This window comes from Podarcis filfolensis (assembly GCF_964270895.1).
Source record: "Podarcis filfolensis genome assembly, chromosome: 17".
NCBI classification, from domain to species: domain Eukaryota; kingdom Metazoa; phylum Chordata; class Lepidosauria; order Squamata; family Lacertidae; genus Podarcis; species Podarcis filfolensis.
Window position 1 is genome coordinate 3,265,850 of NC_139621.1, and position 16,280 is coordinate 3,282,129.

Consider the following 16,280-nt stretch of genomic DNA (forward strand, 5'->3'; position numbering starts at 1 on the left):
ACGACTGGATATGCAGTTAGTGCATATCACAGTGAAAAGGCTTGAAGCTGTTTTAGAACATGAACACAATTGTGAGATCAGATATGGCCTTGTGGCAAGAACCAGACCGAAGGAACAGTGAGCACTCACTCCTAATATAGGTTCTTTCCCTTTTTAAAAAAGTGTAATTGAAGGCTGTTTAATGCTCTTCTGTGCTATCACTGCGTAGTCTTATGGACAATATCTGTATTGAAAAATTGATTTATGGATTTTTACTTCCTTACCCTTTTGATGAACCCCTGAATATATGTATATTTTTGCATGGGCATAAATCCCTGCGTGCACTGCTCTAACAAAACTACAAGCCCCCCAAGTTCCTTAGGGAAATTCGTAACATTTAGGTTGGTATAGTACATGAAGTTTATATCACACACCTCAGTGAAGGGAGTGGCAGCTGCAGCCAGAGGATGTTTGTTTTACATTGGGTCCATACCTACTCTTGGTTCAATTAAGCAGTGGATTCTAGATGGAACATTCCCTCCCTACCCTCCCACACATATTTATTTTCTTTAGCTTTTGAATTTAGCAATCAAATGTTTAGGAAACCTTTAGTTACCCCCACTTCAAACAATATTTAACGTGAACTTGCATCGCATTCAACGAATTTTACATTTCGTATCATTGTAGCGGACTTCTACAATGGGCTTAGATTGCCTAGAGGGGACTCAAAAAACCCTCCTGAATTCTAACAAAGGCAAGACTCCCACTTCTTTTACCCTAGCTACGTCAAGACAAAGCAGCACTCAAAGTCAGTCCCCAAGTGCCTGGGAAGGGACCAAGACATTGAATGGTTAACAGAGCAATGTTAACTCATCATGTCAAGCAGGTCAGATATGCGGGCAGCCACCTGGAAAAAAACTCAGGAAGGCAGGGAAGGCCAAGCTAGTCTCAAGATGATATAGCAGAAGGAATATCTTCCTTTGCTTGCTCAAGGAAATGGCAAATGGGGACCTCTCCATAACCAGCAAGATTCACTGCCTTTCTAGGATCACAGTAGGATATTCAAGAGAGATACTCCCTGCAGCCCCTTTGTGGCAAGCTTTCCCTTACTAATCCGGCATTAGCACAACTTTAGAGCAATGGTGTAATCCCAGCCGCACTGCACTGGCTCACACCAGGAGCCGCTGTCATTAGGCGGATAAGGAGCTGTGGTGCGAATATTGCTGCTTAACAGGATTAAGGCAAAGAAAATGAGACCAAACCTCAGGGGTGGGGTAGCAGCTGCCATTGCAGCACATCCACACCACAGAGCCAGCCACTGCTTAGAAGACTGTGCTGCACAAATGGGTTCAGGTTCCGTCTAGGAGGTGGATTCATGAGAGGTGCTTGATCCTTATTCTCTAAGTATCCTGGCATCCTCAAAAGGCTACTTTTAGGAACAAGAAAAGGAGGGAAGAAGTCCAGAAGGAGCAAACATTTCCTGCCTGAATCCCACCTGGTTATCCTGAGCTGCACTACTGGTCCTTGCATTCTTCTCTCATCCCCCACTCCCTGCAAGAGCCCCAACAGCTGATTATTGGCAGGCCAGAGGGGGAGCTGCACTTCTGAAGTGTGATGCAGCTCTTGGTGGAGCCCAGTGTAAAGAAATCCTCACCCACCCCTGGAAAGGACAAGGGCAAACACACACAGCAAGTTTGGCATGAAAGGTTTATTGAAACAGATTACGCTTGGATGTTGCTCTTGGCACTGAAAGCCATGTAATACACAAGGAGACCAATGAATGCTGCCAGCACCTCAGTGGAGACCCACGGTCCGCTCCAGGCACCCTTATTGATTGGGGCAAGGGAAAGGAGGAGAAAAGAGAACAGAAAACATGTTAGTCACAGAGCTAGGCATACAGAGGGGCATCAGGAATGTTGTAGCTGAATCTTTTTGGTATCCCTGCTTTCAGCCTGCTGTGCACTTCCAGGGAAGATCACAGAACAGCAGCGCCAAGGATAAGGAGCCTTGAGAGACTTAAAAGATTATTGGCCATGAAGGCAGATGGCTTCTACAGAGGGCAGGGATTTGCATTCAAGGTTTAACCCTGGCTCAGGTGTAGAAATAATCTCAACAGTCAAGCAACAAATTGGGGATCAGGCCTCAAACTGAGGAGGCATTTTCAGCCAGTGCCCTAAGTGCAAACCACAGCCACCTCAACCAAATTGAAAGGGACATAAAAAGCTTCATTCTGGACCATCCCTTTATGCCCAATATCTTGTTGCGGTTTTCCTCCACCAGCACTTGCTGACCTCTCCATCCAACCCAAAAATCAAAGTACAGAGAATACCCTCTGCCTTGTGGGCAGATGACCCATGCTCAACAGTCCCGTTTTGGTGGGGCCAAGGTATCTGCCTTGTGGCAAGGGGCCCAAATTTGGACTCTCGGGAAATGTTCCATGGTGCCCATCACAGAATAGACCCACAAACTACCAGTCCTCATTACAGCACTGAAAGATCTAGCATGGCTGTAAAAGATGTTCCACCTTGTCTTGGGCACTGGCCACCCTTGGAAGCAACCCCTTTCCCCAGAGAGGAGCAGGCTGCCAAACTCCTCCTCCTTTACTCACTCGATGATCCACATTGACCGAAAAGAGGGGTTTGATCTCAGAGACATCCTCGTTGTTGCGCTGAGCCTGGGGGGTGGGGTGGGGAGAGATAGAATTGGGATATCTGAGTTTACATACAGTTAAACAGGGCTCCTTGTGGGATAAATGTTCTCTCCACAGATCTGGTATCACTGCCACTCTCCTAGAAGGAGTAGCTCTACAGGGAAATGTCCAGTGGAGACCATAAAGAGGAGCAACCAGGATGACGAATATGTTAAGATTTGAAATACTTTCTTTTCTTTTTTAAGTACTGGGGCACAGGTTGCCATGGGATCCTTGCCATCCACCATTAAAGGAAGGCTCACTCTTTCGAGTTCCAAGTGTGCGCAGACAGGCTTCAGTTGCTCAGTGGTAAGTGAGACACTGTGTACTTCTCAAAATGGGTATAAATGGGAGGTAGAGTGAGGACAACAAATGTTAGAAGACATGGAGTAAGAGCTGTGAGACTAAGGCCAAGAATACCTGCAAGAGCTTTCTTTCCTTATGCTACTAGCGAGGTCATGTCACCTACAGCCCATGTAATTAGCTAAGCCATCCCCTTCCCCCATCAGGGGGCAACCTCACCTTGCGCAAGATGCTATAGGACTCCTCATCAAAGAACTTCACCTCGTAGGTGCCAGAGCGAGCCAGCTTATGCTCCATGCTCCAAGAGACCTGCCAAAGAAAGGGATGGGCAATCAGTGCTGAGCGAGGATGGACTCCCCCCCCCCGATCAGAGGGGAACATAGATGGGCATGCACACAAAAGATGCTTGCGCACATGTGCCACCCGCTTCAGTAGCCAGGGCTACTACAAGCCAGACTGGCCAATGGTTCGGAGTAGCAGCTTGCTTTAGCATGGAGTACACTATGGAGGGATCTATGGAACCAGACCCGCCATAAATCCAGAGCCATGCATTTGTGCAGGAGGACTGCAATTTCCTAACTTGAATTTATACAGTATAAAGACTGCCAACTTGTTCAGCAATGCCAACGTCAAACATGAAGCCCAAAAACCATAAGGCAGTTATAGCCTACTTTCTTTAGTTGTTGGCAAACTGCACAACTTTCCCATCACCATCACGGACAAACTATATTGAGTAGAAAAGGGTGTATTCTACAATATTCTTGCTCTGGTTACCATTATTCTCATGTGTCGAACATGCCCTGAATGTTATACAAGTCTGATGAATCTGGTTTATTTTTACTTGATTCACTGTTTTTGTCTACGTTTTCAAGTAACGAAAATGAACATTAAAAAGTGCTTAAACAAGCTGGGAGAAAAATCCAGGATTCTGGATTTTAACAAAGCATCACACGTTGCAGAGAAGCCTGAAGGGAGCACATTCTCTACACGCGATGTATTAAAAATGCCCATTCTCAAAATATTCCCAGGAGTTAATGTCAATTAAGCTGGCCCCACCCAGAAGATATGTGACTGAGCTAGAATTTAAACTCAAATCTGACACTGTTGTGCCCAGAGTGTTACTAGCATTTTGCTGTCTCTACCAGAAATCACTGCTTGTTCTTACCTGATAGCGGCCAACATCCTGACCCCGAGTAACAGGAAACTGCTTGCCATTGACATCTGCATAGAGAGCAACATTCTACAGAAAGAGAGTAGGATGAATATCAAATCAAAGGGAATCACAGCACGCCCTATTGAAAGCTCAGGGACAATGGGAAAGGCAAATCTTTCTAGGTCAAATGCCAACATCCCCTCCAAGTTATAGGGGTTGTAGAGTCTTTGGTGAAGAAAACAGAGAGCCCCTGGATGCACCCTTTTTGTCCCTTTCCCAAAATGTACATGTGCCACCCACATCAGTGGCTGGCACTACAGCAAGCCAGGCCAGCCAATGGTTCGGGGAGGCAAGTTAATGTAGCATGGGGTACACTATGGAAAGCCAATGGATTGGGGCCCACCATAAATCCAAATCCATGCACATACTTGGATGCAACTGTTGCAAAACAGGAAACCCTAGCCCCTAGATTTAAGGCCCATTATCAAATCTACAAGGTGGCACTTTATTTTTAGAAATGAAATAAGCCACGTATTCCAGCACTCACTTGTGCTCCATTCTTACAGGTGAGGGAGATCTCAACAACAAAGACAGTCTCTGAAGAGATTACAGCATCTGAGGTAGTGTAGTAGGATGGAGAGATGACTGGGTCTGTACAGGTTTCAGCTGATAGGAAAGAGAAAATGGCTTATGAATCAACACATTATGAACCTGAAAAGGGATAAGCAAGCATCTGAGACCATTCATAGAGGATGGTCTACTTGCAATGTTCCTACGGAGCTCAACATGTCAGAATGCACCTTAAGGAATTGCTGAAACCACTTACTGCTACCAACTGATTAATGAAAGGATAAGGATCCTGTTGAGAGAACTGGATTTAAGGCTCAAGTAGTAAAGAAAACACACATCCTACTAGTTAAAAAAACAACAACATCCAGAAGTTAGTAATAATCACAAGCTACTCACATTTGTGACAAGATAGGCACGTGTGTGCATGCACATACACATAAATCTATTAAATATTTATAAAACTGTGCCCTTTGTGAATTGCTACATCTCAATGTGGTGGCACCCCAACTGTGGAACTCCCATCTTAGGGAGACTCAACTTATCAGCTTCCTCAGAATTGCTAGACAGCTGGTCTTTTCAGAGGGTGTTTGTAATGTTGGCTCACAATCTGAGCTAGATTTAACTACAGAACATTGATCTTATTATGCATTGGTTGATTATGATTCATATTTTTGTTTTATCATTTTCTACAAATTGCATTGCCAACTGCTTCAACAGCATTGGCTAGAAATTGGTCAAAACATTAAGAAAGGTCAGATAAAATAAAGTTTCTAGATGTGTCAAATATTAATCCAAACCCCATCAATAAAAGCTAGTAAGTTTTAACTTGGCTGTTACCAGTTTATGTACAGTTTATATACTTGGCCTTTACCAGTTCATGTACTGCCTCATTATACACATGCACAATGGTAAAATTGCACATTATAAAGGTACAAGTAGGAGCTGCAATGAAGTGAAGTGTTCAAGATGCATACATTATGTTCCCCTGAAGCACCATTTTAAGAAAGTCATTAAGTATCCCTATATATTTTCTCTTCTCCTTTATGTTCTGTGCAAGATCTAGCCCCAAGAAAGAGCTCTGTGAAAACACAAATGGTTGCTTGCTGCTTTCTAACTTGACATTAAGCTCCTGCTGTTGTTTGGATGAACTGCTCCAGGAATACTTCATTAACATCTTCCAGGATGACGGAAAAATCCAAAGTTAACACAATATATTTTACTGAAACAAATGGGGAAGGCTGTAAAGAAGTGAGCAAGCTTTAGTGTTTGTCAACACTTTTCATCAGGCTAGAGCTTAAGAAGTTAGAACAAAGGAGTGGAGCGGATGGGAAATGTCGCTGGGCATATGGTAAAAAAGCCACTATGAAACAGAGGCACTACAGGCAGAGTTAGGCCCAATTGAATACTTCCAAAGACCCACTGAATTAGACTTAACTTCCAAATAAGACCAATAACGAGTCAACTACACTTGTGACTGTGAGGCGTTTCTAGTCATAGAATCCTAGAAATGTAGAGTTGGAAGGGGGACCTGAGGGTCATCTAGTCCAACCCTCTGCAATGCAGCAATCTCCTCTAAATGACCATCCAACCTCTGCTTAACAACTTCCAAGGAAGGAGAGTCCACCACCTTCAGACCCTTCTCTGCCCGAGACCCTGGTGTGCAGCTGCCAGTCAAAGTCTGTCCAGGGCGGCCATGCCTGGCGCGCAGGTGGTGCCACGTGGGGAGCCTTGCGAGACCGAGGGGGAAGCGGGGAGTTTACGCCAGGCTTCCTCACCATCGGCCCGCCAGATGTTTCTGGCCTACAACTCCCATGATCCCTACCTAGCAGGACCAGTGGTCAGGGATGATGGGAATTGTAGTCTCAAAAAACATCCGGAGGCCCGAGGTTGCGGAAGCCTGGTTTACACACGGTGCGCTAGACGAGTCAAACCGAGCTGTAAGGAAAGGCTCGGCCCCCCGCCTTTTGGGCCCACACAGCAACCCCGCGAGGTGGGCGAGCTTCCAGGGGCCAAGACACGTGTCCCCAACCTTTCGCACACGCGTTTCTTCCCCCTACCCGACGACGCCCACAGAACCCGAGAACTGCGGAGCTGGAAGGGTCCCCGGGGTCATCTAGCCCACCCCCGCGAGGCGGGAGTCTACCAGCCGAGCCATCCCAGGCCCCGGGAAGCCGGAGGAAGGGCCGGCCCGCCCTCGCAGCCGCGGGAGGTGACCGTACCTCGCGCCCCGCTCAGCACTAGCAGCGCCGCCGCCGCCAGGCGAAGCAGCCTCAACCCGGCGCCCGCCATCGCCGACCAGCGAGACGCGACGAGAAAAGGAGCGGCCCGCCTCCCGCGCGGGGGATGCTGGGGCCGAGGGCCCCCCACAGCCAATCCGCTGCTCCGTCGCCGAGTGACGCGAGGCGGCCGAAAGGAAAGAGACGTGGCCTTTCCTTGGAAAGTTCCTTAAAATGGCCGCCCGCGACTTTTGTCGCGCCGGAAACCGAGAGGCGGCCTCCAACTGCGCATGCGTGGGTGAGAACACATCTCTCCTACAGCCGCTCTTGTCCAGGCTATTCCCTCCTTCGCGCCGAACTTCCTTCGGCCAATAACTCAGGCGGAAGCATCTGATTGGACGTCGCTTCTGCGGTCAGACGTTTTCTGTCATTGGTCATCCTTGGCTGCCTGGCCCTGCCCATTGGACAAAGGAGACGAATGGGCGGGATGTATATGTATGAGGGCAAGCCAATGAGATCCACTTTATGATAAGCAGTGGGATGAAAGTTGTGTAACTGTGCCTAATTGGTCAAGGAGAGCTGCAGCCTCTCTCTGTCTCTCTCTCTCATTGGTGCAGCACAGGGGGGCGGATTTGGCCCTGTGGTTCCCAGTTGCTGATCCCAAGGTTCTTGGGTTCAGACTTCCATCGGCCCCAACAGTTTGGCCCGTAGTCAGGAACAATGGGTGTTCTATTTATTCCAAGAGCATCTGTGCCCAAGGCCTGGTTCTCACTGGAGTGGCAAACCTGTGCCGGAGCTGAAATGCTCTCCTCGTTCCTGGCCATTGCCCGTTCTTGTCGGGGCTGATGGGAGTTGGAGTTGTTTTCTGCAAAGAGATGCACTCCTAAGTTAAAAGTGTGTGTTTCTACAGGAATATTTGCACTTCCTATACACAGTTTCTCATGCAGGAAGTGTGTGGTCTATATGAAGTAAAAGATGGAGCCTAATCGTAACAGTAAAGCGCCTAAAAGAGACACATTGAAACTGCAGACGGGGTTTTGATTGAGTCAGTGACCACAAATCACATGTGGAAATCAGGAGGCACATACATATTATGCCTGGTGGAGAGAAATAATTTGTAACCAGCTTAAGGAAGGTAAGTCTGAAACAAAAACCATATTTTCTCCATCTCCCCAATTTGATGAGAGGCCTCCAGCAATTTGAGAAGCATAAGTGCCACAGGAGTTTAAATTTCCATTCTCCCAGGAGCAAAGACAGTAGCAGGGAAGATACAGCAGGGCACTGAACTAAATGCTAATTAGCATACCCTCCAACATTTATCCGATGAAAATAGGGACATCTCACTCCGTAATGATAATTTCACTATTTATACCCCACACATCTGATTGGGTTGCCCCAGCACTCTTGGGCAGCTTCCAACATATATAAAAACATAATAAAACATTAAACATTTAAAGCACTTCCTTATACAGGATTGCCTTCAGACGGCTCGGGGATAACTCCATACTCTCCAATGAAAATAGGGACATCCTAAGCAAAAGTGGGACATTCTGGGATCAAATCATAAGCCAGGTGCGGCTTCTCTAAATCATGGACATCCCTGGAGAATAGGGACACTTGGAGGGTCTGAATTAGTGAATGCTATCATAGAAACATCATCCAGTTATTTGGGAGTGAACTTATATAGACAAACCTCATTAATGCTGAGGTACATACCAACCAACAATCCATTTCTGGCTTTACTTTACGAAGCCATCTAATTTTACCCACAAGGAGTGTTGCAGGGCAGGTGCCATTAATGGGAGCCCTGACATCTTTTTTTCTGGTGGAGTTTCTCTCTCTCAACAGCTGCCAGAAAAACAGAAGTTCCACAGGTGGAGCTTTCAGCAGCATTGAGAGGCAATGAGGAGAAAATATTGTGGTGCGACCACAAGCGCCCCAAGTCTCCCAACTTCTTGTTTCGTGTTAAGAAGGAACCTGGATATGCACCTACTTGCATTGGAGAGAATTGGGCTATCATCCCCGCCCCACCTGTTCTGCCTTTATTCCTGAAATAAGAATATTGAGGGGTCCCTTCAAAGGGTTCAGTTTCTGAAGGAAGACTGGACCTTTGGAGAGAGCATACCTCTTAAGGCTCAAACCGGTCAGGAAGTGAACAGCGATCAGACCAGGATATTGCTGTAATCTGATCCACGCCATCTCCTGCCCTACGGAGGGTTATGGAGTAAATTGCCTTTCTACCCCACTTCAGAATGGGATCTGACCCCAAGGGTTCAAACCAGGGTGTCTGGTGCTCTACCATCACCAATGCCTAAGGATAAAGTTCCTTCAGCCCTCCAACCCAATGTTCTGTGCACACCTACATGCCAGACTTTGTGCAGCTGATACTTTCCTGATCATTGTTTCTTCTCATAATCACAATCCAAAGATCCCCCAATCAGGGATAGCCAATGTGGTGCTCTCCAAGTGTTGCTTCCACCATCCTTAGACAGCATGGCTTGTGGTCAGGGATGATGGGAGTTGTAGTCCTGCAACATCCAGTGGGGATCACGTTGGCTACTCCTGATACAGATGCAAACATTTGCTTCAACTTGAAGAAAGTGATATATGCAGTTCCTTGCTATTGCCACCAGGTGTCTCTCAGAAACTGAATAAAGTGGATAGGATGGGTCTGGAAATGGGCTGGTCCAGATGTATTGGGACCCAAGATAAAACATCCACTACAATGAAGGAGCAGGCATTGTTCTTGCACAACTCCTGTTCATCTCTGTGGGGATTCAGCTATGGATTTGTGCTCCATAGGTCAGATGGGTCTGTCCATCGTGTTAGTGGCACCCAAACTCTAATGCCTGAGGCCCCAGCTGCACCCCTTAGTCCGGCTGCTAAAATAGTGAGGAACTGGGCTGCTAGTTAGAACTGAGGACCTGCTATGGCTGACTGCTGTCCATTGGGACTGGTAGGGTGGGAGGCAGGGAGCCCAACAGTAGGTGGTGCCAGAGAACCCACAACTAGCAGAGACAACTCCTTCTAGTCCCCCCCCCCCCATCCTTCATCCTGCGGAGTGCAAGGAGCAATGCTGGGACTAAGGAGGGGAAACCTGGCAGGCAGTGCCACCCCCTGGAGAGGCTGGGAGTGGGAAGGGAGGGCAGGTGGGGGTTGATTGAGGTTGTTGGGGCAGTGCCTCATTCCCCTAACAGATCAGCCTCTGCTAGGGCCTGTGTTTACAGAATTACTGGGAGTGGGAAATAATGGTGGGGGTAGGGCATTAACGCAGGTGGCGCTGTGGGTTAAACCACAGAGCCTAGGACTTGCCGATCAGAAGGTTGGCAGTTCAAATCCCCGCAATGGGGTGAGCTCCCGTTGCTCGGTCCCTGCTCCTGCCAACCTAGCAGTTTGAAAGCACGTCAAAGTGCAAGTAGATAAATAGGTACCGCACCGGTGGGAAGGTAAACGGCGTTTCCATGCGCTGCTCTGGTTTGCCAGAAGCGGCTTAGTCCTGCTGACCATATGACCCGGAAGCTGTACGCCGGCTCCCTCGGCCAATAAAGTGAGATGAGTGCCGCAACCCCAGAGTTGGCCACGACTGGACCTAATGGTCAGGGGTCCCTTTACCTTTAGCTAGGGTAGGCAAGCCAATTGCTGGGTCTCATGCTGCATAACCACCAAACATTTAAAGCACATCTCCCCACTAAAAAGAATCCCAGGACTCGGTCCAGGACTCTGTGAAGGATGCATAATGGTGGCATGGCAGCTAGTAAAAGTGCTGTTATTGTCACCAGAGCCACGGAGGGGCTAACCAAGTTAGTTGCTCCGGGTGAAGCCCCCAGAGGTTGCCACTGAGGCTCTCAGCTTACGTGTGAACGCAAATGCACATGGGAGGGTGCCAAACTGGGTCGTTGACCCGGGTGGAATGAAGCCTTGTTTTGCCCCAGACTGTCACAACAACAACACCACCCCTTAAGAAAAAAAGAGAAAGGAACTGTGTGCAAAAAGTAAAGGAGCACCACCACGGCCACTGCTAATGACAAGGCCTACACGCCTGAGAAAATGTGGAAGGATTTCTCTGTCTCCTGGAGAATTAAGTGAAATCTACCCCACCCCACCCCCAAAAAAGTTCTCTGCCCACAACTGGGATTGAGAAATTTGAGAGACCCTTGGCCACAGCTCCATTTAGAAGTATTCCTGTTAACGGAAAAATCCGAGGGCTCCCTTGGACAAAAACAAAGACACCAACCAGGATAACCTGGAGCAAAACAGCAGCCTGTAGGCTTGGTCTTTATTGATCTGTTGCAACAGGGTGCTCCCCTCACTTGCAGGAGAGAGGAAGGACCCAGAAACATGGTGTGCAAGGTCTTATAAAGACTTTTGAAATTGCCACCCTGTAGATCAAGCCCACCCCCAGAAACATCATACATACATCACAGAAAGGAGGGGTTGAGGGAGGGGTTGTGGTGGTAACCTGAGTGTCCCTGTCACCTGGCTGGTTCCCCCTTTTCCTCTCCCCATGAGTACTTTCCAGGTGATAGAGGGGAGTTTGCAGTTTCCTGCCCCCAGAGGGAAGAGCTGATTATTGTCCTTTGTTCCAGTCTGTGCTGAATCCACTCCCATATGCAAGTTCTTTGTGACCTTGATGGTCTTCTGTCTAGGACCATCAGGGTTGGCATAGCAACTGGGCAGGGCTCCTGTGTATGTACTGGTATGTTCAAGGATTATGGCTGCCCTGTATCAAACCTTCCCCATTTTGTAGTCCTTCCTTCATGGAGTAAAATAAAAGTGGAACAGTGCAAATCCGATGTATGGTTGATTTTCTATGAATTTATAACAGAAGTGCAGCGTATGTAGTGTGTAAGTGTGAGTGTGTGTGAAGTTTGTACAAACTGAATGATTGGGGGGGGGGTGTTTCCTGCTACATTCCCAACCATACAATCAAAAACCAGAAGATGCAAGGAAAAGTACCCTTTTATTACTTAAAAAGAAAAAACCCCATACAGCAGACTGGCACAGGACATGTTGTTAGGTGCCAACTAATCTCTGTGTTAATTATTCTTGACTAGGCGTCCTGAATCCTGTTTTGGCGCCCAGTTCTTTGTTCAGAGTCCCATCTTCCCAGAATAGGTCTCCTTTTCCTTAATCCTTTAATTCAACACTGTTATTTATGAGAAGGGGAATAAATCACAGCCTTCTTTTCGCTCCTGAAAATGGACTTTTATGGCTTTTGACGGGGTTGGGTTTCTGCTGCCCTTAGATGGCGAGGAGCGATTGCCATTAACCCTTGCCTTGCAGGGGTGAGAGAGGTTGTGGCGGGTGGGGAGGGTCCTTTGTGACTGGGCGGAAACTCCCCAAAGCCCAGCAGCTCAGGCTAAGGGCATCTGAAGGAATGTGGCTTCTCAGGGTTTCTCAGGAGGAGACTGAAGGATGTTTTCTTTTCTGCACATTTCGAAGCACAAACTGGTTGTGGTTTGCTTTGGTTTCTATATATATATTTAAATTCTTTTAGAACCCCATCTGCATTTCTGTTTTATCTTAAAAGTCTTCTGGTGTGGTGGAGGAGAATGGATACTACGAGTCAGGGTTTTAGGAATTTTTGAAAACCGAGAGCTTTGTAACTTGCATGCAAGTTTTGCCTTTCCTTGTTCAGATCCTTTTTAAGAAAAAATATTTTGTAGGCTTTTGAAGCTTAGACACCAGAGTTTTGGTTTTAGGAATTAAACAACAATAACTACATAACTTTCATGCAGTTTTGTCTTTCCTTCCTCAGATTCTTTAAGAAAAATGCTCTTTAGCCTATAATGGTTTAGAGCCCACTGATAATGTCTTGCAGCACAAACCCACCTGTGTCTACTGAGAAGTAAGTCCTATTGAATTCAGTGGGCTTACTCCCAGGCAAGTAGGGTTATGATTGCCGTTGTCCCATGGCTCCTTGTAACTTGTGGTACAACAGTCTACATGTCTGTCAGTCTGGAGAAGGAAGAATGTGGCTCTGACCTGCTTTCCAAGGAATTGGCTTCTTTAAATAGAGCATTGTTCTTCTGCAGGGACATTGCCTCTTTTGCTGGGAATGAACTGCAACCATTTCATCATGACATCACAGGGGAAGAGGAGCAGAGTGTTGCTTGATCCAGAGCCAGGAGATCATGCTTTTGACTCAGATCTCTCAGGTCCGAGCTCAGCTTCTAGTTCAGCCATGGACTCACTGGGTGTGCTCAAGTATTTAAGTCTCTGTTATCCATCTGTAAAATGGGCATTGCCTGCAGATGTTGGGCACAATGAGATCACCTACATAAATGTGCTCGCTCCTCTATCAGCATGTGCAGACTAACCTTTAACCTTTTGCTCTCCGCTAAACCTGGAGAGCTTATATACCAACACTGAACGCTGAACCAACCCTGAATTTGCTAACTGTGGATCCTAACGTAACCAGAACAGCACCCTTTGCACAGAGAGAGGTGTCAGTGGGTTTGGGGGAACCCCAAAGGTTTGTGGAAGTGCAAACAATTATTTTGTTAGAAATCTCTAAGGGGTGGTGAAGCCAATCCAGCGCTCGTGCTACGGCACTCTTCCTGCGCTGCCCTCCCTGCTGCCTTACCCTTCTCCCTCCAGTAGCTCAGGGAGGTGGCTGATGAGAGACCAGGGGCCACTGTACCCCTTTCTGCCAGCCACCCTTGCCCCCAAACAGCCCAAGCTCCACTGAGCATGCTCAGTGAGCATAGAATGCCAGCAGACTGCTGGCAAAAATGGAAAGCTCAGGAGGGGAGAAACTCTGAACAACAGTATTCCATGCTGCAAAACTTTGTTGCAGGTTCCACTTTTTTAAAACTAATGTTGGCCCACCATTTTGGCATGGACGCCACAGAGAAGGTCTGAAGTGGGGGCAGGGCTATGGCTCAGAGACCGAGAACATGTGTTGCATGCGGAAGGCTCTAGATGCAGACAACCAAGTAGCTGGTGGTAGAGGATCAGGCCCCTCGCTGCCAAAGTACTGGATAGCTGCTGGTGCCAGTCAGAGCAGGTAATGCTGGGCTCAATGGACTATGGTTGCTTCTACACTGTACCTTTAGAGCACACTATTTCCCTCAAAGAATATTGGGTGCTGTAGTTTGTTAAGGGTTTCTTGGAATTGTAACTCTGACGGATAAACCACAGTGGCCAAATCCCTTCTGGGGAACAGAGTGGGTTTTAAAGGTCAGTGTGCGCACAGCCAAATAGTCTGGCCTGGTATCTAAGGAGGGTATAAAGCACAAACCAAGTCCTGTGAGGGACCTGGCCCCTGTTCCTTGGGGTGCTTTGCCTCTCTAGTCACGGCCGGCCCACCCATGAGGTCGACTGCAGAGGTTGCCTCGAGAGGCAGAATCCCAGTGGGGTGGGGCCCCACTGGAGAAGCGGGGAGAAATGGCTGCAGCATTGGCTTCTGGTGAGATTTGGGCAGAACCCGCAAGCTGCCATCACACCACCTCAGTAAGCGAGGCTTTGGCGGTGGAGGCCGGCCCCTTCTGCTTCGCCTCAGGCAGCGAAATGGGACGGGTCAGTCTGGCCTCCCGTGCACTGAGCCGAGTCAAGAGGGCCAGGCCAGAGTGCAAGCCTGGCCTCATGCTGGGACCAGGCCTACACCTCCACCGTCTCCCATGTGGGCACAGCGCATGTCCTGGGGTGCCACATTGCATATAAAATGGCACCCTCAACTGTCCCCTTGGAGGAAGAACTTCAGCAGTTGCCACTTGTCCTCCAGTGCGGAGAACCAGGTGGCCATGCATGCTGCTCTTAAAGGCCAAAGCGAAAGCCCATCTGGGATCTCTGGGGCAGCAGTGGCAAGAAATTGGTTTGTGAAGGGGGTGTGGGTGCTGCGGTTTGCTTACAGCTGTCCAGAGGAAGTATCTTGTTCCTCCATTTCCACAAGACTGGCTGAAATTGTCCAGCTGTTTGAAAAAATCTAGGCAGCAGGTCCGGGGAAGGCCAGGGGTTGTGGTTGTGTGTCTGCATATATGTGAGAGAGAACAAGGACACTAACGAGAGAAATCCTGCCCAGCTGGTGGCATCAGGGTCCAAGAACAAGAGCTTAATGCAGTGGAACGCCCCTCCTTCTGGCGTGAACTGCAGGCGGAAAGGCAGGCGAGAGGTGCTGCCTTCCGAGCCAAGCGCTCCGCTTGCCAGAGGGAGCGATGCCCAAAGAAGGGAATATCTGAGCTGTGGAGCATCGCTCTCCAGGACGCTCCTGAGCCGCTGCCCTGGGTGCCAGCATCGCTTCTGTGCCAAGCCAGCCAAGACGTCCCAGGAGAGCTAAACCCTAAGCTCACCTTGGCCTCTCTTAAGCTCTGACAGCCATCATCAGCAGGCTCCACAAATCCATGACGCGAGAGGCCTGGGACTGGCGACATCAGAACTCGAGTCAGGCCTGCTGCGAAAGCAAGCAAGGGGGCACCCAAGGAGAGGGTCCGTCTGCAGGAGGCATCAGCGGGGCAGAGACGAGGGCTGTGCACATTTAAAGCACATGCCTTTCCCTCCAAAGAATTCTGGGAACTGTAGTGTACTCTTCACGGAGCTACGATTCCCAGCAACCCTGAACAAACTGTCTCTCGGGATGCTTTTGGGGTCATGTTTTTTAAAGTTGCTTTAAATGCAGGATGTACGCAGCCTAGCATTCCGATGAACAAACAATACCTCTAAATTAAGGTTACCAGATTTTTTTCAAAGAATCCAGGGACACTTTTTTTTTAAAAAAAGAAAAAAATTATTTAAAAAATATTTTTTAAAAAAGAGAAGTAGTATCTTCTCTTCTGTGGTCTCCTCTGTCGCGCAGCCTTCCTCCGGGCCTTGGCCTGCTGTCTTGGAGTGCTAGCCGCCATGGAGAAGGCTCGGGTCAGGCCTGGGCTCGGCCATGTGCCCTTGCCCTCCCGGTGCTCTCCTGCCTCTCCTCCTCATGGCAGCGGCACGACAAGGTCTGGGCTCTCCTCCATTTTCTCCTTCCTCTTTCTCTCTCTTCCTTCTCCTTCTCCCTGCATTTTTTACTGGCCCCGGAGCGTCGCTGGGCAGTCAGCTGGTTGGCCGGGCGCTCTGGCTCTCGGCTTGATTTGGGTCGCGGGGTGTGTGTGTCAGCAGTTCCCTCAGTTGACGCCCTGGGTGTCCCCAGTTCCCCCTCGGTGGTGGCAGTGGCAGCGGCAGTCTCAGCAGCCTGGAGCCAGCCTGGTAGCGCAGTTGGCTCTGGCTGGCTTCAGGAGCTGTTTGCTGCCTTAGTGCCCGCCATTTTGCCTCACTGGAAATCCCCATATGATGTGCCTTATGCCATTGAACCAATCATGCAACATTCATTGCCTACTAATAAATCTACAACACTTAAAATATAAATCCGGGAACATTAAATGAAATCCGGGGACAT

The 16,280-nt window shown here is 48.5% G+C and overlaps 1 protein-coding gene across 1 annotated transcript; it reads right to left on the minus strand.

Annotated features, from left to right (window-relative positions):
• Positions 1-1,672: 1,672 nt before the first annotated feature.
• Positions 1,673-7,173, minus strand: SSR4 (signal sequence receptor subunit 4). The gene is made up of 6 exons (XM_083592447.1): positions 6,914-7,173; positions 4,672-4,790; positions 4,137-4,211; positions 3,191-3,280; positions 2,588-2,653; positions 1,673-1,805 (listed from the first exon to the last, which is right to left on the minus strand). The coding sequence occupies exons 1-6, from the start codon at positions 6,981-6,983 to the stop codon at positions 1,701-1,703; spliced, it is 525 nt and encodes a 174-aa protein (XP_083448573.1). The 5' UTR covers positions 6,984-7,173; the 3' UTR covers positions 1,673-1,700.
• Between the last annotated feature and the right edge of the window lie 9,107 nt (positions 7,174-16,280).

Coding starts and splice junctions, on each gene's coding strand:
- SSR4 (XM_083592447.1), bottom strand. CDS start 6,983: ATGGCGGGCGCCGGGTTGAGGCTGCTTCGCCTGGCGGCGGCGGCGCTG. Junction 4,212..4,671: donor CCTGTAAGAATGGAGCACAA/GTGAGTGCTGGA, acceptor CTCTTTCTGTAG/AATGTTGCTCTCTATGCAGA. Junction 1,806..2,587: donor CGGTCAATGTGGATCATCGA/GTGAGTAAAGGA, acceptor CCAATCAATAAG/GGTGCCTGGAGCGGACCGTG.